Consider the following 25,748-nt stretch of genomic DNA (forward strand, 5'->3'; position numbering starts at 1 on the left):
ATCAGCTGCTTTAGATGACATGAAAACCCAGGTAAAAGCAAGGTCATGCGAAAACATTCCTTTCTGGACTTCAGTCCTATCTTGGGTGAAGGGTGATTTGTGGAAAACTATATTTACCATTGCTATAGTTCTGCTTTGTGGATCCTACATTTTATAATGTATTATGAACCTTGAAACCCAAAGGTGGGTGTCGCTCTCCCAAATTGGTGGTCGGAAAGCCACCAATAGGGTGTAATATATCCCTATGAATGATGCTCATACTATGAATTAAGAGCATCAAGGGGGGGGGGAGGGAATGAAGGAGGAAACAGACAGAACAGGCTCCATCTTAAAAGCAGGACTCCATCTTGGGCTGGACTGTGGACTTTGAGCTATATGCCCAGTATCTGTGGAAATGGCATACCAACTGGAAAACCAGACCCCCCAGAAGGAAGAGCCCCAGAGTTCATACCTAGACTCTCCGTCGCCTAAAAGGATACCCTAATTATTTGTGTAACCGAATAGAATCATAAATTCTATTATGCTTATTGGGGTATGGCCACAGGCCTATGGATAATTGTGACTGTTAACTATCTAGGCTTAAAGCATATGAATCATGGGTTAACTCTGATTGTATCTTTCTTTTCCTTTGTTCAGACTAGTTTCAGGGAATTTGGGGAACTGGCTACAACATCAAGACACACTGGTTGATTCCTGCGTTGGAAAGATCCTTTGGAGTAGGAAATGTCAACCCACTCCAATGTTATTGCCTGGAAAATTCCATGGATAGAGGAAACTGGAGGGCTACATACAGTTCATGGGGTTGCAAAGAGTTGAACGGGACTGAGAATGGAGCCACGAACGTGAGCGGAAGAAAGAACAACAGTAAGAAGCAGACAAGTTAGGAGAAGTTGACTCATGCTTGAAAAAGAGTAAAAATAATGAGTTTATTTTGCGTGAAATTCTTATATTCACCATCATGACCATCCATCATCATTAGGATCCGTATCAAGGAATGATTGCAATTTAAGAAATTGCAAAAGTAGGGAACTACATAACTGGTCACCACGTTAATATCTTTAATTAGAAAGTCTCTTGAGATGGCTTTGAAACTGATTTTTAAAGTAACTTACATTCACAAGCAGGAAAAAAGAAATCGATAATCGTGTGGATTCCTTGAAGACCTTAAAATGGGATCCTAGACAGCATGTTTCGATACAGAGCGGCCATTCCTTTCCTAACCACCGGGTGGCAACCAAGTGCCAGTGTCACTTTCTTGTGTGTCCCTACCCTTTCCTACGCGGGCGCGGCTTCCGGCTCTCCGGGCTTCCGGGCTCCCGAGCGCGCACGTCACAGAGTCTCCGCCGCGCCCGTCTGTCAGCAGTGGCTCAGCTGCCGAACGTTGGCCGGACTCTGAGGGACCTAGCCTCATGTGGAAGCTGGTCCCGGCCGCGGGCCCTGCCCGAGGTAAGGACAAAAGGTGGAAACGCGGGGGCCCGATTTCTCGAGAGCAGCTGCGGCAGGCGAGGGGTTTGCGGAGCGCACTTCCGGTCCGTCGTCGCCTCTTCCGCCGCCTTCCCGCGCTGCCTCCGGTCGCGCGCTGAGAGGTGGCGGGAACCGGTGCGAAGGCTGCGTGAGGGCCTGCGCGGTCTTCCAGGCGGGGGCTGCAGTGCTTGCGAACCGGGCTTTGGCCTGGCGGGTGGGATAGGCGTGGGGCGCTGGGCCGCTCAGTGATCGCCCGGGTCCTTTCAGTCCGGTCGGCCGCCCCACCTGGCGGGCCCGGCTCGGAGCCGGGTTTCGATGATGCGCTCCATTGAGCCTTGGCCGGGTACCCAGTTGTGACAGCTCGTGTTTTCAAGCTTTTGAGGAAACGCTCAGAATACTTTGACAGAGGCTCCAGGACCTTGGCGAGCACGTCGTTTATTTTTGTTGGGAGCCACGGAGATAACTTGTGTCAATGGCAACTACGGGAAAAGAGTTTAAGCTTTGTTTCCAAGCTTTTTTTTTTTTTTTAACCTTTTGGTCATCAGAACAACAGAAAGTTTTTTGCTTTTGTTTTTTCCTCTTTTGCATTTCTAGCAATGAAAGATGGAAATTGCATGTAAATTGGTTGCCTAGAATGTGTAAGCACTTGTTAGTTGGTAGCTAAGCGGGTGTAGCCTGTGATTGGTCTAGCCCTCAGGAAGTTTACATTGTGATTGAAAAAAAAGATCTCTGTAGAAGCTAAATGGACCGGCTGTGTAAGGCCGTATGGAGAGACCCAGACGAATGGTAAGGAAAATAAAATCTGTAATAATACTGTAAGTAATATTACAAAGACTCAAAGATAAGGCGCTTTGTGGATTTGGAGCATTGCAGAGATAGAACATAAACTGTGATGGACGAGTTTCCAGGAACATTTCTAGCCTGTGGCTGGCTTTTTGAGTTCGCCTAAGAAAAATGCCCCTAGTGCCAATGGGTAGCATTTTTACCTTTCAGAGGATCTTGAACTGTTTTCAGAATGCAATGGAAGCTACGGGGTGCCATCCTTCTAGGGAAAATGTGACTAAAGCAACCGCAAAAGTTTTTTGTTGAAAGACTCCACTCTAGGTTAAAAATCTGTTTGACAAAGTATAATCTAAGTCTGGTCAAGGCTTACCTGGACTCTTTTCTACTTGTCTAATTTAACTGCTCTAATTATCCTATCATTCCAGTGGTCCCAGACTAAACTCTGCTAGTCTTCAACATATATGCTGTTCCAGAAAAAATTTGTTATTTACAAAATTTTTTAATAACCCTGTCCCATTGTTCTAAAAGTTACCTTTAACGTAAAAAAAATTCCCAAAATTATGCACTTGAACCTGGTTTGGAGTTTTCTTGCAGTGATCTATATTATTTACTCTTCATGCGATACCATACTTTTTAACTGCTATCACTTTATGGGATATTTTGCCAACTGGTAGAGAAAGTTCCCCTAATAATTACATTTTTCTTGACAGTTTTTCACATTATATTTTTGACGGAATTTTGAATTTGTTTATCAAGCGCCAGACAGTATTTTGATTTTGTTTGGTGATGCATTAAATGTATAAGTTAATTTGGGCAAGCACTGACAATTTTCAAAATTATTTTCTCTTTAGAAAAGTGGTAGAGCATTCTGTTTAGATTTGCCTCCTTCAGTGAAGCTTTAATAGAAAACATGTTTGATTTACATAAAGTTGATTGTTAGCATTTAAATAGCAAAATAAAAATATTTAAATATTTGCCATACCTATGTATAATTACATGTTTATGTTTATGTGTATCTGTAAATTTACTTTTTTAAAAAATGTCTTAGAACCATACAGACTTTTGACTGGTGTTGAGTACATCGTTGGAAGAAAAAACTGTGGCATTCTAATTGAAAATGATCAATCGATCAGTCGAAATCATGCTACATTAACCTCTAACTTTTCTGTAACCAACCTGGTAAGTCACTATTTCATTTGCTGACAGTAAGGGAATTGAAGTCACCACAGATTACCTTGGTGTATATGTAAGAGAGAGTTTTGGAGACTTTTCATTTTATAGAACTGTTTTCTTTAAATGTTAGCAAAATTAAATATGTTTTGGCAGTTGTACTGGTGGTATTTGTTTATTTTGAGATTTGAAGTTTCTATTTCAGTATTGTACTGTTTGCTTTAGTGACTGAGAAACTCAAATGAAGTAGACCATATGTATATTTACTTGAACATTTATTGAGTGGTTTTTGTTGTTGTCATTGTTCAGTTACTAAGTCATGTCTGACTCTTTGCAACCGCATAGACTGCAGCATGCCATCCTCCCCTGTCTTTCACTGCCTCCCAGAGTTTGCTCAAATTCATGTCCATTGACTCAGTGATGCTATCTAACCGTATCATCTTCTCCCATCCCCTTCTCCTTTCCTTTCGACCTTTCCCAGCATCAGGGTCTTTTCCAATGAGTTTCTTCACATCAGGTGGCCAAAGTATTGAAGTTTCAGCATCAGTCCTTCCAGTGAATATTCAGGATTGATTTCCTTTCAGGTTGACTGGTTTGATTTTGCAGTCCAAGGGACTGACAAGAGTCTTCTCCAGCACCATAATTCAAAAGCATCAATTCTTTGGTGCTTAGCCTTCATTAGGGTCCAGCCCTCTCATCCCTACATGACTGCTAGAGAAACCAGAGCTTTGATTATGTAGACCTTTGTCGGCAAAGTGATGTCTCTGCTTTGCAATAATACACTGCCTAGTTCTGTCATACCTTTCCTTCCAAGGAGCAAGCATCTTTTAATTTCATGGCTGCAGTCAACATCCACAGTGCTTTTGGAGCCTAAGAAAATAAAATCTGTCACTGCTTCCACTTTTTCTCCGTTTACCATGAAAGGATGGGTTTGGATGCCTTGATCTTAAGTTTTTTGAATGTTGAGTTCCAATCCAGCTTTTTCACTCTCCTCTTTCACCCTCATCAAGAGGCTCTTTAGTTCCTTTTCACTTTCTGCCATTAGAGTGGTATCATCTGCATATCTGAGGTTGTTGGTATTTCTCCTGGCAATCTTGATTCCAGCGTGTGATTCATCCAGCCTGACATTTTGCATGATGTATTCTGCATGGAAGTTAAATAAGCAGGGTGACAGTATACAGCCTTGTACTCCTTTCCCCAGTTTTGAACCAGTCAGTTGTTCCGTGTCTGGTTCTAATGTTTGGTTGTTTTTTGAAACACGTACAGATTTCTCAGGAGATAGGTAAGGTGATCTGGTATTCCCATCTCTTTAAAAGTTTCCACAGTTTGTTGTGATCCACATAGTCAAAGGCTTTAGCATAATCAGTGAAACAAAAGTAGATGTTTTCCTGGAATTCCTTTGCTTTCTCTATGATCCAGTGAATGTTGGCAGTTTGATCTCTGGTTCCTCTGCCTTTTCTAAACCCAGCTTGTACATCTGGGAAGTTCTTGGTTCTCGTACTGCTGAAGCCTAACTTGAAGGATTTTGACCTTAACCTTACTAGCATTTGAAATGAGCACAATTGCATGTTTGAACATTCTTTGGCATTGCCCTTGTTTGGGATTAGAGTGACAGCTGACCTTTTCTAGTCTTGTGGCCACTGCTGAGTTCTGCAGATTTGCTGTCATATTGCGTGTAACACTTTAAAAGCATCATCATTTAGGTTTTTAAATAACTCAGCTGAAATTCTCTCACCTCCACTAGCTTTGTTTGTACTAGTGCTTCCTAAGGCCCACTAGACTTCACATTCCAGGATGTCTGGCTATAAGTGAATGATCACACCACTGTGGTTATCCAGATCATTGAAACCTTTTTTGTATAGTTTTGTGTATTCTTGCCATCTCTTAAAATCTTCTGCTTCTGTTAGGTCCTTAGCATTTCTGCCCTTTATCGTGCTTATCTTTGCATGAAATGTTACTTTGATATCTCCAATTTTCTTGAAGAGATCTCTAGTCTTTCCCATTCTTTTGTTTTCCTCTATTTCTTTGCATTGTTCATTTAAGAAGGCCTTATCTCTCCTTGCTATTTTCTAGAACTCTGCATACAGTTCGGTATATCATTCCCTTTCTCCTTTGCCTTTCGCTCCTCTTCTTTGCTCAGTTATTTGTAAAGCCTCCTCAGACAGTCACTTTGCCTTCTTGCATTTCTTTTTCTTTGGGATGGTTTTGGTTGCTGCCTCCTGTAGACTGTTACGAACTTCTGTCCTTAGTTCTTCAAGCACTCCATCTACCAGATCTAATCCCTGAATCTATTCATCTCTTTCACTGTATAATCATAGATCACACCTGAATGGCCTAGTGGTTCTCCCTACTTTCTTCAACTTAAGCCTGAATTTTGCAGAAAGGAGCTCATGATCTGAGCCACAGTAAACTCCAGGTCTTAATTTTTGCTGACTGTATAGGTCTCCATCTTCGGCTGCAAAGAATATGATCAGTCCATTTCTGTATTAACCATCTGGTGATGTCCATGTGTAGGGTCATCTCTTGTGTTGGAAAAGGGTGCTTGCTATAACCAATGTGTTCTCTTAGCAAAACTCTGTTAGCCTTTGCCCTGCTTCATTTTGTACTACAAGGCCAAATTTGCCTATTGCCTCAGGTATCTGTGGACTTGCTATTTTGCATTCCACTCCCCTGTGGTGAAAAGGATGTCTGTTTTTGGTGTTAGTCCTAGAAGGTCTTGTCGGTCTTCATAAGACCAGTCAGCTTCAGCTTCTTTGACATCAGTGGTTGGGGCATAGACTTGGATTACTGTGATGCTGAATGGTTTTCTTGGAAACAAACGGAGGTCATTCTTTCATTTTTGAGATTGCACCCAAGAACTTCATTTCAGACTTTCGTTGACTATGATGGCTACTCCATTTTTCTAAGGGATTCTTGCCCACAGTAGTCGATATATTGGTCATCTGAATTAAATTTGCCCATTCCTGTCCATTTTAGTTCACTTACTCCTAAGATGTCAATGTTCACTCTTGCCATCTCCAGCTTAACCACTTCTACTTTACCATGATTCATGGGCCTAACATTCCAGGGTCCCATGCAATATTGTTCTTTACAGCGTTGGACTTTACTCTCTCCACCAGACACATCCACGACTGAGCATCGTTTCTGCTTTGACCCAGCTGCCTCATTCTTTCTGGAGCTGTTAATAATTGCCCTCCTCTCTTCCCCAGTAGCATATCGAACGCCTTCCAACTTAGGGGGCTCATCTTCTCAGTCATGTCTTTTGCCTTTTTCATGCTGTCCCTGGGTTCTTGTGGCCAGAATACTGGAGTCGTTGCCATTCCTCCCCCTCGGTATGTAAGCACTCACATGTTGAATGCTTACTGTGTGTCAGCACTGTGCCACAGCATGGGAACAGAGCAGTGGGTGGACTCGTGACTCCTCCTTTAAAGAGTTCTGTAGCCATATGAACACTCGTATTTGCCGTATATCTTAGGTTTTCAGAAGGAGAATGATTTGCTTTACTATCCCTAGTAAACAGTTGGTATATATGCCCCACAGCTCCTTTGAATGACTGAGTTTGTTTTGGTCTGTTGGTTGATTTAATTATAAAGGTGGACTTATAATAAACCAACCAAAACACATATATAATTAAACCAGCCAAAACAACACACATATATATATCCAAGAGCTGTGCTCATGGTAATGCTGGTGGTAATGATGAAAGAAAAACCACTATTTTGAGGTAAGATTGTATCAGCAGCAAACATTGAATCTGTTCAGTAATGTTTAGGTTTTGTGTCTGTATTCTTTTAGATTAAAAAAAAAAGCATTATTGTTAAAAATCTTAAAGAAAAAATAGAATTGTTACTTCAGGTTAAACACTCTGGCCTTTTCTCGTTGGACTGATTTTTTTTCTATGTGATTTTGATGATATTTAAAAAAAACAAAAACCTTAGGAATGAAACTGCCATGTTACATATGAAACAGTGTGTACAAAAGCAGATAGTCCTCACATTGAGAGGTCAGGAAAATCTCCACTGACTTAGCAAAAATAAAGAAAATATATGTTCTAAGAGGAATGATTCTGAAATTAAGACAGTTTTCTCTTAATCGCTAGTTGAGTAATCATTCTTCCATGCAACCAAAACAATAACTGTATTGTGTACTGTGTTGGGATGTTAACCACCCATCACCTATTCCAAAAGTTATCAACCTTTTCTTTTGAAACTTTTGCCCTTAGGAATAGTATTTATGGAGTAGTAAGAGACTTTATTTATTTATTTATTTTTTTTTTTAGAGTCAAACAAATGAAATTCCTGTACTGACAATAAAAGATAATTCTAAGTATGGTACCTTTGTTAATGAGGAGAAAATGCAGAATGGTCTTTCTCAAATTTTGAAGTCAGGGGATAGAGTTACCTTCGGAGTGTTTGAAAGTAAATTCAGGTAAGAATTTTGAAATTGATATTAAAATGGACAACTTTATTTTGGACCAATCAAATTCTAAAGGAAAAGGATTTTATAAATAATGAATTGGAGCTAGTCTATTTAGATCCTACTTAGCATAGTAGGATGGAGAAGGCAGTGGCACCCCACTCCAGTGCTCTTGCCTGGAAAATCCCATGGAAGGAGGAGGCTGGTGGGCTGCAGTCCATGGGGTCTCTAAGAGTCGGACACGACTGAGCGACTTCACTTTCACTTTTCACTTTCATGCATTGGAGAAGGAAATGGCAACCCACTCCAATGTTCTTGCCTGGAGAATCCCAGGGACAGCGGAGCCTGGTGGGCTGCCGTCTATGGGGTCGCACAGAGTCAGACACGACTGAAGCAACTTAGCAGCAGCAGCATAGTAGGATAGTAGTGAATTTTGCCTGGTAGTGAATTTTGCACTGTATGTGGTTAGTGCATTTTGTTAATCATACCTAACTGACCAAAAGTGAATGAGAATTTGAGTGGGCCCTGAGAATCTTGATGGAGCTACTTTTGATTGATTCTGCATAGGTCAAAATGTACTGTTAAGCTTTTGATCATTGGTTTTTTTCTTAATTGCAACTTAAGACTGATAGTTTTCTTGGAACTAAGTTGGAACATGTAGTAATACATAAAAATCAAAATAACAGTGTGTGATGTGAGCTTGAGTTTACTATACAATAAATTTATGTAACTTATTTTTATTTACAGAGTAGAGTATGAACCTTTGGTTGCATGCTCTTCTTGTTTAGATGTCTCTGGAAAAACTGCTTTAAGTCATGCCATATTGCAACTCGGAGGACTTACTGTAAACAATTGGACAGAGGAATGTACTCACCTTGTCATGGTATCAGTTAAAGTTACCATTAAAGTAAGTTCAGTGCATTGTTATTATGTGAAAGTAAGTTCTGTAAATTTAAGTTTTTTCATTTACCCACTATACAAAAATGTCTTAAAAGTCATTTACTTTAAAATTATCTGAACTGTTGGTTGTAGATATGTATATGCCAAACAACTCCATACCTACCGTATAGGCTAAGAATGGTTTTTCAGAAACATTGTTTATTATCTACCGCAAGCAAAAAGCACATGAAATTATATTTCAAATTTTGATTTAGCATTTAAATGATTTATGTAATCCTTTCACCAAGAAATGTTTTCAGTCTAAAAGCAAAGCATTTAGAGATCAACTGCCCATCTTCAAAGTAAGCAGTCTATGTCTTTTCTTCCTCTCGTCTCTGATATATCTTACTGTTTCATGCTCTTTTGTTTAATTTTTATTTGGCTTTAGGCCCTAATCACAAAAACTTTTTTTTTATAGTTTAATATTACCTTAATGAACTGTCACAGTCTAGAGATATATAGATATATGCTTTTAGAAGATGCTATTTGTTAAAATAGTGGTATATTTTGGTATGTTTTCAGATTTTGCATCTTCATCAGATTTGGTTAATCCAAAGCTAACTGAAGAATGACTTTGGGAGGTGATTTGTCTCCTTTCAACAGTTTGTCTATAGATAATCTGAGATTGTTTTAGGCTTATATCTATGGTGAAAAGCAACAAATATTTAGATTCCTTTATTAGATGATAAAATCCTTTGCCATATAATTAATTAAATTAGAATATGTGTGTTATAGCTAAATAGGTGTCATAGAGAAAGAAAGGTTTGCTGTTCAGATTGAACCTCATGTTAAAACTTGTGTCTTGGTGGGGTTTTCTCTGATCAGAAATTGTATAAATTCAACAGAGTGATTAGCTTCTTGAGTACTAATTTATGCTAATAAACCCAGATAATAGATTCATAATTCAGAATGTCCGTTTATTAATTTACAGTAGAGATACACCTTTATAGTGACCAGAACGTTTACATATGGCTCCAGCTTAGTCCCCTTAAAGATACCAAGGTCCCTGAGAAATGAAATAGGTAATCACGCCCTTGCTTGGTGAATATAAAGCAAGAGCAAAGTCAGTCAGTTAGGTGGTCTTGAAAGAAAAGGGAACGTAAACATTCAGTTCAGCTTTTATTTTCTAAAGAGGACACTGAGGCTTGGAGCAATTAAATCCTTTGCCCAAGATCACATGTATTGGAGCTTACTCAGTCCAGTGTTGAATTGCTCATTACTGCTTCATGCAGGAAGTCAATTATTTCATTCATATTTGAGGTTCATAACTTTCAGATTCCATTCTTGAGAGATACCCTAAATTGCTTGCTCACATTTAGGTAATTCCCCATGTTTATTAGAAACATACTTAGAAGTTCTTTAGCTGGATTATTTCTTAGAATTATGCTGAATCTTCTTTATTTTCATTGCCAAAGGTGATATTTTTTAATCTTTCTCAAACTGTGGATATAACTTATTTGAGGCTTATGGCTTAATTCACTTGCTAGGTGAAGTTTCTTCTCTACTCCACCTGTGTATACCGTTATTCCTTTATTTACTTTCTTAAAAAGACTATTCCATAATTATTAATATAATCAGTTTGAAAGGCAATTAGGCTGAAAGATCTCTCTCATGTTTATCTCTTGATACTGTCTTCTCTAGGGCAGATGTTACATTTCCTTAATTCTAAGATACATATTTTAATGTTTTTATAATTAGTGTACATTTTTAAATTGACTTGTATTTTGTTATGTTGTTTGGCCCTGCCTCCAGCAGTTTTTACATCAGTACTGTAATTTGTGACTTTTTTTCACCTTTAGTAGTGATTGTTTATTGATACTTGAATTTGCCTATATGTTATGTTTGTTTGTTATTTCACAGGTCTCACTGCTTTTTTAGCATATAGGCCTTTGTTTTGTGGGGGTCTAACTTATATGAGTTTTAGTTACCACAGTTTATTTTTAATTTTTGCTTTATATTGAAATATAGTTGACTTCACAATGTTGTGTTTCAGGTATACAGCAGAGTGATTCAGTTATACATAGACATATATCTATTGTTTTTCAAATTCTTGTCCCATTTAGGTTACTACAGATTATTGAGCAGCATCCCTTGTGCTATACAGTAGGTTATCTATTTTCATTATAGCACTGTGTTTATGTCAGCTCCAAGCTCCCAGTCTATCCCCCCCATATATTGTAATTGGTAGCTTCTTATAATCAAGCAATTATATAGGGATATGTACTCTAAAACTAAGCCATGACCCAAAACTGACTTCTGTTTTATAGATTGTGTCTCTGTTATAAATTTAAAGTGACGCGAGGAAAACTAGAATTTTAAAAAAGCTAGGGTATGAGTATATGTATTCACATGTTTTCTTCTTTTCAGACAATATGTGCACTCATTTGTGGGCGTCCGATTGTAAAACCAGAATATTTTACTGAATTTCTTAAAGCAATTCAGTCCAAGAAACAACTTCCAAAAATTGAAAGGTATATTGTGTATTTGAAATAACAAAATATGACATGCAAAATATGATTGCACTGGCTTGATTTAGGTTAACTACCTCTTTATTGATTGTTTCAGGATATAATGTTGCAGATCAGCATTATTAACGAAATTTTTTTGTTACTGTATGCTGAAAGTTTACCAAGCAATTCTTTGTTGATTTTTCTTTATCTTGGTAAAATAGATGTGACATGTGTGCCAATATTTAAAGAAAAATATTGAAGGATAGTAATGACCCCGAGGTAGGACCAGTGGGCACACATGCTGGTGCCGGGCATCACGACGCAGGGCACCTGGATTGTGAGGTGCAGCAGCCCTGTTACAGAGCTAAGATCAAGCTTATTGCCTTCTTTGAAAAATGGGGATAGTACTTGTACTGCTCTGTGTTTTAAGTATTTCGTATTATTAGTATTATTTATCTAGTGGTATACACCAAGGCTGAACTTGCTGAATTGTAATAGGTGTTTATTAAATGTAACTGATTGCAATATTTGGAAAGACTCATAATAGCTTTCTTATTTATGTAATTTTTTTGGATGCTATGCTAAATTTGTGAACCACTGGACTAAGATCTATATCTATTGCATTAGTCACGACTGAAGTAACATAAACGGTGGTTTAGGAAGAGGATACTTGTAATTTTTCTTTTTAGATTGCATGGTTAGAATACTGGACACTATAAAATGGGTGAGTGTTTTTAGTCAACATAAGAACATGCTTAAAATGTATGTCAGTAGCTTATAGTCCAAATGACATAACAGGTTTGAGGAAGTTTAAAAAAATCTAAAATTCTATGCAAATTAGTATTTTCTACAAATTTAAATTAAGTATTAACTGAGTTCAGTTCAGTTCAGTCGCTCAGTCGTGTCCAAAACTTTGAGACCCCATGGATTGCAGCACACCGGCCTCCCTGTCTACCACCAACTGCCGGAGTTTACTCAAACTCATGCCCATTGAGTTGGTGATGCCATCCAACCATCTCAACCTCTGTCATCCCCTTCTCCTCCTACCTTCGATCTTTCCCAACATCAGAGTCTTTTCTAATGAGTCCATTCTTCGCATCAGTTGGCCAAAGTATTGGAGTTTCAGCTTCAACATCAGTCCTTTCAATGACTATTCAGGACTGATTTCCTTTAGGATGGACTGGTTGGATCTCCTTGTTGTCCAAGGGCTTCTCAAGAATCTTCTCCAAGACCACAGTTGGAGTTGTTCTTCAGCCCTCAGCTTTCTGTATAGTCCAACTCTCACATTCATACATGACTACTGGAAAAACCACAGCTTTGAGTAGACAGACCTTAGTTGACGAAGTAATGTCTCTGCTTTTTAATATGCTGTCTAGGTTGGTCATAACTTGAATCCTTCCAAGGAGTAAGTGTCTTTTAATTTCATGGCTGCAGTCACCATCTGCAGTGATTTTGGAGCCCCCAAAAATAAAGTCAGCCACTGTTTCTCCATCTATCTGCCATGAAGTGATGGGACCAGATGCCATGATCTTATTTTTCTGAATGTTGAGCTTTAAGCCAACTTTTTCACTGTCCTCTTTGACTTTCATCAAGAGGCTCTTTAGTTCTTCTTCACTTTCTGCCGTAAGGGTGGTATCACCTGCATATCTGAGGTTCTTGATATTTCTCCCGGCAATCTTGATTCCAGCTGGTGCTTCCTGCAGCCCAGCAATTCTCATGATGTACTCTACATATAACTTAAATAAGTAAAATAAAAGTTAAAAAAGTTAAATAAGCACGGTGATGGTATATAGCCTTGACTTACTGCATTTTCTATTTTTGGAACCAGTCTGTTGTTCCATGTCCAGTTCTAACTGTTGCTTTCTCAGCTGCATACAGATTTCTCAAGAGGCAGGTCAGGTGGTCTGGTATTCCCATCTCTTTAAGAATTTTCCACCATTTCCACTGGTGATCCACACAGTCAGAGGCTTTGGCATAGTCAATAAAGCAGAAGTAGATGTTTTTCTGGAACTCTCTTGCTTTTTCGATGATCCAGTGAATGTTGGCAATTTGATCTCTGATTCCTCTGCCTTTTCTAAAACAAGCTTGAACATCTGGAAGTTCACATATTGCTGAAGCCTGGCTTGGAGAATTTTGAACATTACTAGCGTGTGAGATGAGTGCAATTGTGTGGTAGTTGAAGCATTATTTGGGATTGGAATGAAAACTGACCTTTTCCAGTCCTGTGGCCACTGCTGAGTGTTCCATATTTGCTGACATATTGAGTACAGCACTTTCACAACATCATCTTTTAGGATTTGAAGTAGCTCAACTGGAATTTCATCACCTCCACTAGCTTTGTTCGTAATAATGCTTCCTAAGGCCCACTTGACTTCGCATTCCAGGATGTCTGGCTCTAGGTGAGTGATCACACCATCGTGATTATCTGGGCCCTGAAGATCTTTTCTGTATAGTTCTTCTGTGTATTCTTGCCACTACTACTTTTTTTTTTTTTTTGCCACTTCTTAATATCATCTGCTTCTGTTAGGTCTATACCATTTCTGTCCTTTACTGAGCCCATCTTTGCATGAAATGTTCCCTTGGTATCTCTAATTTTCTTGGAGAGATCTCTAGTCTTTCTTGTTCTATTGTTTTCCTCTTATTTCTTTGCACTGATCACTGAGGAAGGCTTTCTTATCTCTCCTTGCTGTTCTTAGGAACTCTGCATTGAAATGGGTATATCTTTCCTTTTCTCCTTTGCTTTTCACCTCTCTTCTTTTCACAGCTATTTGTAAGGCCTCCTCAGACAGCCATTTTGCCTTTTTGCATTTCTTTTTCTTGGGCATGGTCTTAATCCCTGTCTCCTATACAGTGTCACGAACCTCCATCCATAATTCATAAGGCACTCTGTCTATCAGATCTAGTCCCTTAAATCTATTTCTTACTTCCACTGTATAACCATAAGGGATTTGATTTAGGTCATACCTGAATGGTCTAGTGGTTTTCCCCACTTTCTTCAATTTAAGTCTGAATTTGGCAATAAGGAGTTTATGATCTGAGCCATAGTTAGCTCCCAGTCTTTTTTTTTTCCCTGACTGTATAGAGCTTCTCCATCTTTGGCTGCAGAAAATATAATCAGTTCTGATTTCTGTGTTGACCATCTGGTGATGTCCATGTGTGGAGTCTTCTCTTGTGTTGTTGAAAAGGGTGTTTGCTATGACTAATGTGTTCGCTTGGCAAAACTCTATTAGCCTTTGCCCTGCTTTGTTCTATACTCCCAAGACCAAATTTGCCTGTTGCTCCAGGTATCTCTGGACTTCTAGTTTTGCATTCTAGTCCCCTATAATGAAAAGGACACCTTTTTTTGCGTATTAGTTCTAGAAGGTCTTGTAGGTCTTCATAAACTGTTCAACTTCAACTTCTTCAGCATTACTGGTTGGGGCATAGACTTGTATTACCGTGATATTGAATGGTTTGCCTTGGAAACGAACAGAGATCATTCTGTCGTTTTTGAGACTGCATCCAAGTACTGCATCTCGGACTCTCTTGTTGACTGTGATGGCTGCTCCATTTCTTCTAAGGGATTCTTGCCCACAGTAGTACATATAATAGTCATCTGAGTTAAATTCACCCATTCCAGTCCATTTTAGTTCACTGATTCCTAGAATGTCTACGTTCACTCTTGCCATCTCCTGTTTGACAACTTCCAATTTGCCTTGATTCATGGACCTAACATTCCAGGTTCCTATGCAATATTGCTCTTTACAGCATGGGACCTTGCTTCTATCACCAGTCACATCCACAACTGGGTGTTGTTTTTGCTTTGGCCCTGTCTCTTCATTCTTTCTGGAGTTATTTCTCCACTGATCTCCAGTAGCATATTGGGCATCTACCTACCTTGGAAGTTCATCTTTCAGTGTCCTATCTTTTTGTCTTTTCATACAGTTCATGGGGTTCTCAAGGCAAGAATACTGAAGTGATTTGCCATTCCCTTCTGCAGTGGACCACATTTTGTCAGAACTCTCCACCATGACCCGTCTGTCTTGGGTGGCCCTACACAGCATGGCTCATGGTTTCACTGAGCTGTGGTCGATGTGATCAGATTGGTTAGTTTTCTGAGATTGTGGTTTACTCATGCTAATTATTTTATTACCAGTTTAAAAATATTGTTTTTGTTGCTTAGTCACTCAGTTGTGTCTGACTCTTTGTGACACCATGGACTGCAGCACGCCAGGCCTCCCTGTCCATCACCAACTCCCGGAGCTTACCCAAACTCAGGTCCATTGAGTCGGTGATACCATCCAACCATCTCATCCTCTGTCGCCCCCTTCTACTCCTGCCCTCAATCTTTCCCAGCATCAGGGTCTTTTCCAACTAGTCAGCTCTTCAGACCTGGTGGCCAAAGTATTGGAGCTTCAGTATCAGTGCTTCCAGTGAATAATAAGAATTTTATTTCCTCTAGGACTGACTAGTTCGATCTCCTTGCTCTTCAAGGGACTTTGAAGAGTTTCCCTAGTACTGGTTCTGGTACTAGGTACTTTCAGTTCTGCAGTGCTCAAGTCTTTTTTATGGTCCAACTCTCAAACCTGTACGTGACTACTGGAAAAGTCTTAGCTTTGACTATATGGACCTTTGCCAACAAAGTGACATCTCTGCTTTTTAACATGCTGTCTAGGTTTGTCACAGTTTTTCTTCCAAGGAGCAAGCATCTTTTGATTTCATGGCTGCATTCATTGCAGTGATTTTGGAGCCCAAGAAAATAAAATCTGTCATTGCTTCCACTTTTTTTTCATTTGCCATGCAGTGTTGGGACCAGACTCCATGATCTTCATTTTTTGAATGTTGAATTTTAAGCCAGCTCTTTCACTCTCCTCTTCACTTTCATTAAAAGGCTCTTTAGTTCCCTTTTGCTTTCTACCATTAGGATGGTATCATCTGCTTATCTGAGGCTGTGGATATTTCTCCTAGCAATCTTTATTACAGCTTGTGTTTCATCCCGCCTGGCATTTCATATGATGTATTCTGCGTATAAGTTAAATAAGCAGGGTAACAGTATACAGCCTTGTCATACTCATTTTCCTGTTTGGAATCAGTCCGTTGCTCCATGTCTGATTCTAACTGTTGCTTCTTGACCTGCATATAGTTTCTCAGGAGGCAGGTCAGGTGGTCTGGTATTCCCATCTCTAAGAATTTTCCACAATTTGTCGTGATCCACACAGTCGAAAGCTTTAGTGTAATCTCCCTTTCTCCTTTAATATATATATGTGTATATGTATATAAATATATATAAAATACTACTAGCTATTTTAAACTAATTTGCCCAGTGCAGATATTTTTAGAAACTGTTTATTCCTGATAATATGTATCTGCTTTTAAAAGCAACTGAACGTCAGATTTTCTCTTTGTTTTCAGTTTTCACTTGGGAGATTTCATGTATTTTATAATCTGGTTAACAGATAATATGCTTTCCTCTAGAACAGAATCATCATATTTTATTTATTTTTCGGCCATACCAAGTGGCTTGCAGGTTTGAACCCAGGCGCTCAGCAGTGAAAGCATGGAGTCCTAACCACTGGGCAACCAGAGAATTCCTGAGGTTTTAAAATAGATGATTCTTAACCTTTTTTGAGTCCTCGATCCCTGTGAGAACTTGAAAGCTGATCTCTCCTCTAGAAACTTCACTTACTATAACTTGAAAGTGAAAGTTGCTCAGTCCTGTCCGACTCTTTGTGACCCCATAGACATAGTCCATGGAATTTTCCAGGCCAGAATACTGGAGTGGGTAGCTTTTCCCTTCTCCAGGGGATCTTCCCAACCCAGGGATCGAACCTGTCTCCCACACTACAGGCAGATTCTAGCAGCTGAGCCACAAGGAAAGCCCAAGAATACTGGAGTGGGTAGCCTATCCCTTCTCCAGAGGATCTTCCTGACCCAGGAATCGATGTGGGGTCTTCTGCATTGCAGGTGAATTCTTTACCAGCTGAACTGTCAGGGAAGCCCAACTTCCTAGTGCCTATTATGAGCCTCCTTAGAAAAGTTGATAAATCCTGTAAATAATGACTCTTGTTACAGCTAATAAACCATTTTAATTCTAGATTACTTAGGAATGGAGGCGTCTGATAAGGTTTTACTACTGGTGATATGTTTTATGGTTTTTGGAGTTTTTAGAATCAGTTATTGATTCTTACTCAGAATCTCAGTGTATTCAACTTGCTTTTTTGTTGTTGTTTTTTTACTTTAGACATAGTTTTTTTCTGACTTCAATTTGTGTGACTCTATTAGCTTAAATGGGTGTAATAAAACATCCCTCCTCTAAGATTGTTAAATAACTCCTAAGTCAGTGTTTACTAGGAAAGACTATTAGTTCATGTTTGATAATCAAGTTTTAATACTATTTTAAAATATATTGATTTTTGCCTTAATAGATTCCTATACCTATTGGGATCCATTTTGATATGTTTGTGGAAGACTGTGTACTCAGTTAATTAAATAGAAAAAAGATTAAATTTAAGACATTAAATAGTAGTAAGATGGTTTGTAAAAGGATATGAAGTAAACAAAATTGCAAGCAAGCAAACTATAATATTTTTGCCTATAACAGAAAGTGTAGTCCTTTTGTTGCAAGTATGCCTGCTTCTCTGTACTGTTAGCATGAGACAGAGTCCGTCACGGGGAGGATGGAGCACCTGATGTGGTTTGTGATGTCTGGTTTCCTTATACTGTTACAGAAGTACCGATGTAGATGATTCCATTTAAAAGACGTCTTTAATTTTGAGACTCTGTGCTCTCATATAGGAAGTCCATTAAAATATTGTTTATGTCTGAATATTAAAAAAAATGATCCCTCAAGAGAAAAAGGGAGTTTCCCTTTACTTGAAATTTTTCAGGGTTTCCCATTTTGTAGAGTGCCTTGTCAGTTACTTTATTTCAAACAACAAGCATGTTTTTGAGAAAACACTGTTGGAAGAGAGTCCTTACATTATACAAAAGTAGCTGAATATTCCAACAGTATAAGGCCCTGACTGCCCTATACCTCGGCCATTTCTCAGGGTTCTATTTACAGTGAGAAAGCTGGAGGGATGAAGTAGTATCTCCTGCCAAGGACAAAGAGCAGGCCTGCTGAGAGCTTATTATGAAACGCGTGGATTCCTAAGTTCATTGTAACACTGCTCTCGGGAGGTACCGTCCGTGTCAGCCCCGTGGAACTTGGTGTGGAAGGCGGGCTGCTGCAAACACAGCAAGGCTTCCTGCTGGCTTTTCTCTGACCCGGGAGTCTTGTGTCTTCTGCCAACATCCATGAAACGGGTACAGGTTAACTTATTTTCTTGCAATAAAATCTCAGACCCAAGAGATACATTAGCCTGAAACAAACATGGCAGGTGAAAGTTTAGGAAATTATAAAGTTTAAATGTGTATTGGTATCTCTTTGCTTTAATTTGCATTTTCTTGATGATATATGAGGATACTAAGCATCTTTTCGTATGCACATTTGCTCTCTCTATATTTCTTTGAGTAGGTATCTAATAAAGTCTTCAGCTGTTTTTAAAAATCAGGTTGTTTGTTTTCTTTGTTTGTTTGTTTTCTTATTGTTGAATTTTAAGAGTTCTTTATATATTTTTTAATAGTTCTATATCAGATATGTGTTTTGCAAATGTCCTCTCCCAGTCTCTGGTTTGTCTTCTCATTCTCTTGACGTTATCTTTCACAGAGCAGAACTTTTTATTTTTTAATTTTAATGAAGTCTTGCTCATCAGTTATTAATTTCATGGGTCAAGCCTTTGGTGTTATATCTAAAAAGTCATCTGCATGTCCAAGGCCATCTGCATGTGCTCCTATGTTATCTTGTAGGAGATTTATACGTTTGCATTTTATATTTAGGTCTGTGATCCATTGTGAGTTATTTTTTGTGAAAAGTGTATGATCTGAGTGTAAATTCATTTTTTTTGTATGTGAATGTCCAGTTTCACCACCAGTTGTTGAAAAGACTGTGTAAGCTCCATTGTAAAAGATCACTTGACTGTCTTTATCTGAGTCCGTTTCTGGGTTCTCTGTTCTCTTCCACTGATCTGTTTGTCTCTTTTTTTCGTCAGCACCACACTCCCTTGATTAAGGCCACTTTACATTAAGCCTTGAATTTTGGTAGTGTCAGTACTCTAACCTTGTTCTTCCTCAGTATTGTGTTGGCTATTCTAAATTTTTTCCCTCTCTGTATAAGCTTTAGAATCCGTTTGTTGATATTCACAAAGTAACTTGCTGGAAGTTACTTGGATTGTGTTTATTTTTATAGCCCAAGTTGGGAAGAACTGACATATTGACAACATTAAGTCTTTCTATCCATGAACATTAGTAATTTTTACTAGAAGGTAGAGAGAGAGACTAAAAGACTGGTTAGTTAATAGCTGTAATGAAAGAGCTGACTATGTAGAAAGTTGAAACTATGGACTGATGAGAAGTTTTAGTCATCATCTATTGATTTTACTTTTCTGTTTTCTTCTATTCCCTAATCTCTATGGATGACTAACATGTGTTTATAGTATTACCTTAAGGAGAGTATTACCTTAAACAGCTAAAAGATTGTATTTTAAAATCTTTGAAAATTTTATTTAAACTGACAGAATATAGGTTCTGAAATTTCCTGAGCTTCTCCAAAGAGATTTATAACCAAGCACAGTGAAGTTTCCCAGGGGGCTCAGTGGTCAAGAATCTGCCTGCAGTGTGGGAGAAGCAGCAGACACAGCTTCGATCCTTGGGTTGGGGAGAGCCGAGTAGGAAGTGGCGACCTGCTGCAGCATTCTTACCTGGAAAATTACTAGGCAGAGGAGCCTGGCAGGCTACAGTCGTTGAAGTCTCAAAAGAATGAGACACAGCGGAGAGACTGAGCACACACTCATGCAAGCAAGTCTAATATACAAATAGAATTTGATCTCTAACGTATAATATTTCAACCATTTGTTAGTGTGTTTCTTTTTCTAGTTTTGGTTTTACTTTTATTACTTTTTAAAAACTTCTTTGTATTACTTTTTCTCTCTCAGCCATTTGTAATTCATATAACTGTTTGATTTATATATATTTAATTGTCTCTTGTTATGATTGCCTACTTTTACATTATGTAGTTTTAGAAAATAAAGAATAGTTCTGCTGTTCTATGTTGCACCTGTCACTACATTTATAGTAAAGGCATTTAGGTACTTTCAGTACTTTAGTCCCAGGTAAAACTCTTTAAGTTTTTAACAATACAGTTGTATTATGGAAATTAAGGCTTTCTAGTTTTCTAGTCCAGATTGCCAAAATCTGTTTACAAATTTAATGTTATATGTACAGTGTAGTATGTAATAATAATATACTTTATTTTTTATAGTTTTTACCCACCTGTTGATGAACCAGCTATTGAAAGTAAAAATATTGATCTATCAGGACGCCAGGAAAGAAAACAAATCTTCAAAGGGAAAACATTTGTCTTTCTAAATGCCAAGCAGGTAGTGTTATAAGCTAAATTTTCCTGAAGAAAATGTTATAAACTAGGATAAATTATTATCAATTATCAGTTTTTATACATTTCTTTTTGAGATCTTGTGTTGATGTCTGAAGGGAAATAAAAAACAGCCCAGGTACCAGAACTTGCCCAGTGTTCATGTACATGACTGTGACATTTTTTAGTATATATTAATTGGCTTATTTATTAAGTTTATATAAATATATACAAGGAAGAGACAAAAAATTTTATTTAACTTTAATTTGTTTGGTTAGTAAGCAGCTGTTGAATATCTTCTATGTGATGAACTGAGAGTTCCAAAAGTTTATGTTATAGGTGGAAAAATGTAAGTAAGCTCACAGTTCCAGAACTGTGTAATGAGGGACTGTAGTGGTACCTGGTGAACTAGGGGTTTTCTCCTAAAGGAAGCTCAGATTGTCCTGTCAAGAAGTAGAATCATTTAATTTTAAACATGTGTTCAAGAAATTAATTATGGTTGTTCATTACTTTTTTCCTTTTTTTCCCCATTTTTAGCATAAAAAATTAAGTGCAGCAGTTATATTTGGAGGAGGAGATGCTAGGTTGATAACAGAAGAAAATAAAGAAGATGATAGTTTCTTTTCAGCTCCTGGAACTTGTGTTGTTGATGCAGGACTAACAGATTCACAGACTTTAATTCCTGACTCTCAGAAAAAATGGATTCATTCAATTATGGATATACTCCAAAGGTACGGAATTATTCTTTATTAGTTTTTTTTTTAAAAGGGAAAGTAGGTTATTCTATATGTAAATTTTTTATACTCCACATAGTAATGTAAAGACATATACAGTCTCAAAAATGACAGAATGATCTTGGTTTGTTTTAAAGCAAACAATTCAGTATCCCAGTAATCCAAGTGTGTGCCTCAACCACTAATGCTGAAGAAGCTGAAGTTGAATAGTTCTACAAGACCTTCTAGAATTAACACCCAAAAAAGAAAACTTTTTCATCATAGGGGACTGGAATGCAAAGTAGGAAGTGAAGAGATACCTGGAGTAACAGGTAAGGCTGTCCTTGGAGTACAAAATGAAGCAGAGCAAAGACTAACAGAGTTTTTGCCAAGAGAATGCACTGGTATAGTAAATACCCTTTTCCAACAACACAAGAGAAGACTCTACATGTGGACATCACTGGATGGTCAATACTGAAAGATGGAGAAGCTTTATACAGTCAGCAAAAGCAAGACCAGGAGCTGACTATGGCTCATATCATGAACTCCTTATTGCCAAATTCAGACTTAAATTGAAGAAAGTAGGGTAAACCACTAGACCTTTCAGGTATGACCTAGATCAAACCCATTACGATTATACTGTAGAAGTGACAGATTCGAGGAATCAGATCTGATGGACCGAGTGTCTGAAGAACTGCGGACTGAGGTTTGTGACATTGTACAGGAGGTGGTGATCAAAACCATTCCTAAGAAAAAGAAACCCAAAAGGCAAAATTGTTGTCTGAGGAAACCTTACAAACAGCTGAGAAGAAGAGAAGTGAAAGGCAAAGGAGAAAAGGAAAGATATATCCATCTGAATGCAGAGTTTCAAAGAATAACACGGAGAGATAAGAAAGCCTTCTTAAGTGAACAATGCAAAGAAATAGAGGAAAACAATAGAATGGGAAAGACTAGAGATCTCTTCAAGAAAATTAGAGATACCAAGGGAACATTTCATGCAAAGATGGGAGCAATAAAGGATAGAAGTGATACGGACCTAATAGGAGCAGAAGATATTAAGAAGTGGCAAGAATATACAGAAGAACTATACAAAAAAAATCTTCATGACCCAGATAACCACAATGGTGTGATCACTCACCTAGAGCCAGACATCCTGGAATGTGAAGTCAAGTGGGCCTTAGGAAGAATTCCTACCAACAAAGCTAGTGGAGGTAATGGAATTCCAGCTGACATATTTCAAATCCTGAAAGATGATGCTGTTAAAAGTGCTGCACCCAATTTGCCAGCAAATTTGGAAAACTCAGCAGTGGCCACAGGACTGGAAGAGGTCAATTTTAGTTTCAGTCCCAAAGAAAGGCAATGCCAAAGAATGTTCAAACTACCACACATTTCCACTCATTGCATGATAGCAAGGTAATGCTCAAAATTCTCCAAGCTAGGCTTCAACAGTACATGAACAGAGAACTTCCATATGTACAAACTGGATTTAGAAAAGGCAGAGGTAACAGATCAAATTGCCAACATTCATTGGATCATAGAAAAAGCCAGGCAATTCCAGAAAGACATCCACTTCCAGCATTCTGGCCTGGAAAATTCCACGGACTGTATAGTCCATGGAGTTGCAAAGAGGGAGACACGACTGAGCAACTTTCACCTTCAGTTTTCATAGGAAAGCAGGAAAAAAAAGGTATCAAATATACTAGAATAGTGTTTGTAATGGGGGGAGGACCATTTGAAAGCACTAAAGCAAGAATTTTTTCCCTGGATTCTTTATTGGTATTAATAATCTTTGCATTTTTGAAGCACAAAGTTAAAAATCAGCCTTGGCAGCCTGGACTAAATTCTTATTCACCAATTAAAAGTTATTAGGGTTTATGGTATTTGTATGTCTAAAATGTCCATAAATAAACAAGCTGCCTCCAGTATTCATTTTTCCTATCCCAGGAGTTCTGACTATGAAGGACTTTTTTAAAAAATGAATTTGCTGAAGTAAAAAGTGAAACTTCAGTCTGTGTCCCATAAATATTTTGCTTAATGGAGATGTAGTAAGTGCTGTGGAAAAGGAGACACCTGTTAACAAAAGCCCCATCGCACCGCTACAGCCCAAGTGTCTAGTTACGTTTTGGGCACTGGGGGTATGGTGGTGAACAAGATAGCCATGGTGCTCTAGGGGAAAATACAGACAGAGGCAAACAGATAACTACAAATGTGTATAAGGAAGCAGAGTGACAGGGCAGGGGGGAGAAGTTTATTCTAAGTAGAGAAAGCTTCTTTCAGGCAGTATTTTACCTCTGACCAGTTTTTAAAAGACATGCCGGACAATAGCAATGATACCTTGCTTACTGTAAGCTGGTCCTGTTCTAGGCATTTTACATATATTGAGACATATTTCACATATTTAAGCCACACAGAATCCTGTGTATTTTTTTGTCATGATTCTCATTGTGCAGAAAGGGCAACAGGGGATTTGAGTAGAACATGGGGACTGATAAGGGGAGCCAGCATGTTAACGCACAGAGTCTGGTTCGAGAGCCCATTCCATCTTGCTGCCTTTCATGTATAGGGGCCCTGAGTAAGAACAGAGCCAGGGTGCAAGGTTGCTCAGAGGCTAGTGACCCAATCATCAGGTGACATTTTGTTCTGTAGTCTTCGGCCCCTGTTTCAGTTTGGTTTTGGAGAGAGGATGATTTTACAGTTTGAGAAAGACTATCACTAAAATAACACCTGTCCAGTTAGTCTAAATCATTGATTATCATGGAAAGTGCAGTTATATCAAACCAGTAACATTAGCTATTGACTGAATTTCATGTAATACGCCAACATTGGGATTGGTTAGTGCCATGGTTCTGTTGATTAGTTGTCAGAAGTGGGTATAGGATATCAGTTAAATATCTCTGAAAAAAATTAGAAGTCTAGGGAAACAATATAGCTATAATGTTTGTCCTTGCTGAGATATATTCTCAGTATCTTAGCCCAAATTTAGGAACTCTTCTTGTTGCTGATTTTTTTTCTCTTTATCCTCTCTTCCTTTGCCTTCTTTTCTCACCTGTTCCATGGCTTTGCATAAAATTGAATGAATTACAATCTTCGGATTATATGATACACAGTCATCATTAAACTATGATATATATTCATTTTGTTCACTAATTAGTTATTTTAAATAAATTTCTATTATTGTAAACTGTTGAGACCATCTTTGTATGCTTCCTGCTGGTACATGTGCAGCATTTTCTTTGGGATACTGCATTACTGCATTACTAGGGTTAGAACATTCAGCAGTATCAAAGTGTTTTCCACTTTATACTTCCACCCATGGTATATAAGAGATCAAGTTAGATGCACACAATTTTCAAGACTTGGTATTTTCAGACTATCATTTTTGCCAGTTTCAGTTCAGTTCAGTCACTCAGTCATGTCCAACTCTTTGCAACCCCATGAACCCCAGCACGCCAGGCCTCCCTGCCCGTCACCAGCTCCCAGAGTCCACCCAAACCCATGCCCATCAAGTTGATGATACCATTCAACCATCTCATCCTCTGTCATCCTCTTCTCCTGCCCTCAGTCTTTCCCAGCATCAGAGTCTTTTCAAATGAGTCAGCTCTTTGCATCAGGTATCCAAAGTATTGGAGTTTCAGCTTCAGCATCAGTCCTTCCAATGAACACCCAGGACTGATCTCCTTTAGGATGGACTGGTTGGATCTTGCAGTCCAAGGGACTCTCAAGAGTCTTCTACAACACCACAGTTCTAAAGCATCAATTCTTCTGCACTCAACTTTCTTCACAGTCTGAATCTCACATCCATACATGACCACTGGAAAAGCCATAGCCTTGACTGGATGGACCTTTGTTGGCAAATGTCTCTGCTTTTTAATATGCTGTCTAGGTTGGTCATAACTTCCTTCCAAGGAGTGAGCGTCTTTTAATTTCATGGCTGCAGTCATCATCTGCAGTGATTTTGGAGCCCAGAAAAATAAAGTCAGCCACTGTTTCCACTGTTTCCCCATCTATTTGCCATGAAGTGATGGGACTGGATGCCATGATCTTAGTTTTCTGAATGTTGAGCTTTAAGCCAACTTTTTCACTCTCCTCTTTGACTTTCATCAAGAGGCTCTTTAGTTCTTCTTCACTTTCTGCCATAAGGGTGGTGACATCTGCATATCTGAGGTTATTGATATTTCTCCCAGTAGTCTTGATTCCAGCTTGTGCTTCTTCCAGCCCAGCGTTTCTCATGATGTACTCTGCATATAAGTTAAATGAACAGGGTGATAGTATACAACCTTGACGTACTCCTTTTCCTGTTTGGAACCAGTCTCTTCATGTCCAGTTCTAACTGTTGCTTCCTGAACTACATACAGGTTTCTCAAG

The 25,748-nt window shown here is 38.5% G+C and overlaps 1 protein-coding gene across 5 annotated transcripts in view; it reads left to right on the plus strand.

Annotated features, from left to right (window-relative positions):
• The first annotated feature begins 1,304 nt into the window (after positions 1–1,304).
• The window catches only part of NBN (nibrin), a 57,551-nt gene continuing 33,107 nt past the window's right edge, over positions 1,305–25,748 (plus strand). The window contains exons 1-8 of one of the 5 annotated variants that reach the window (XM_020870017.2): positions 1,360–1,446; positions 2,059–2,250; positions 3,296–3,426; positions 7,697–7,845; positions 8,581–8,740; positions 11,140–11,243; positions 20,560–20,677; positions 21,208–21,401. In XM_020870017.2, the coding sequence (XP_020725676.2) occupies positions 7,772–7,845; positions 8,581–8,740; positions 11,140–11,243; positions 20,560–20,677; positions 21,208–21,401 (650 nt within the window). In that variant the 5' untranslated portion in view covers positions 1,360–1,446; positions 2,059–2,250; positions 3,296–3,426; positions 7,697–7,771. Of the gene's footprint in view, positions 1,447–1,559; positions 2,251–3,295; positions 3,427–7,696; positions 7,846–8,580; positions 8,741–11,139; positions 11,244–20,559; positions 20,678–21,207; positions 21,402–25,748 lie in introns of those variants that run through there. The other 4 variants (XM_020870015.2, XM_020870016.2, XM_070477425.1 and 1 more) reach the window with 4 other exon arrangements.

Source organism: Odocoileus virginianus, chromosome 15 (genome assembly GCF_023699985.2).
Source record: "Odocoileus virginianus isolate 20LAN1187 ecotype Illinois chromosome 15, Ovbor_1.2, whole genome shotgun sequence".
Lineage (NCBI taxonomy): Eukaryota > Metazoa > Chordata > Mammalia > Artiodactyla > Cervidae > Odocoileus > Odocoileus virginianus.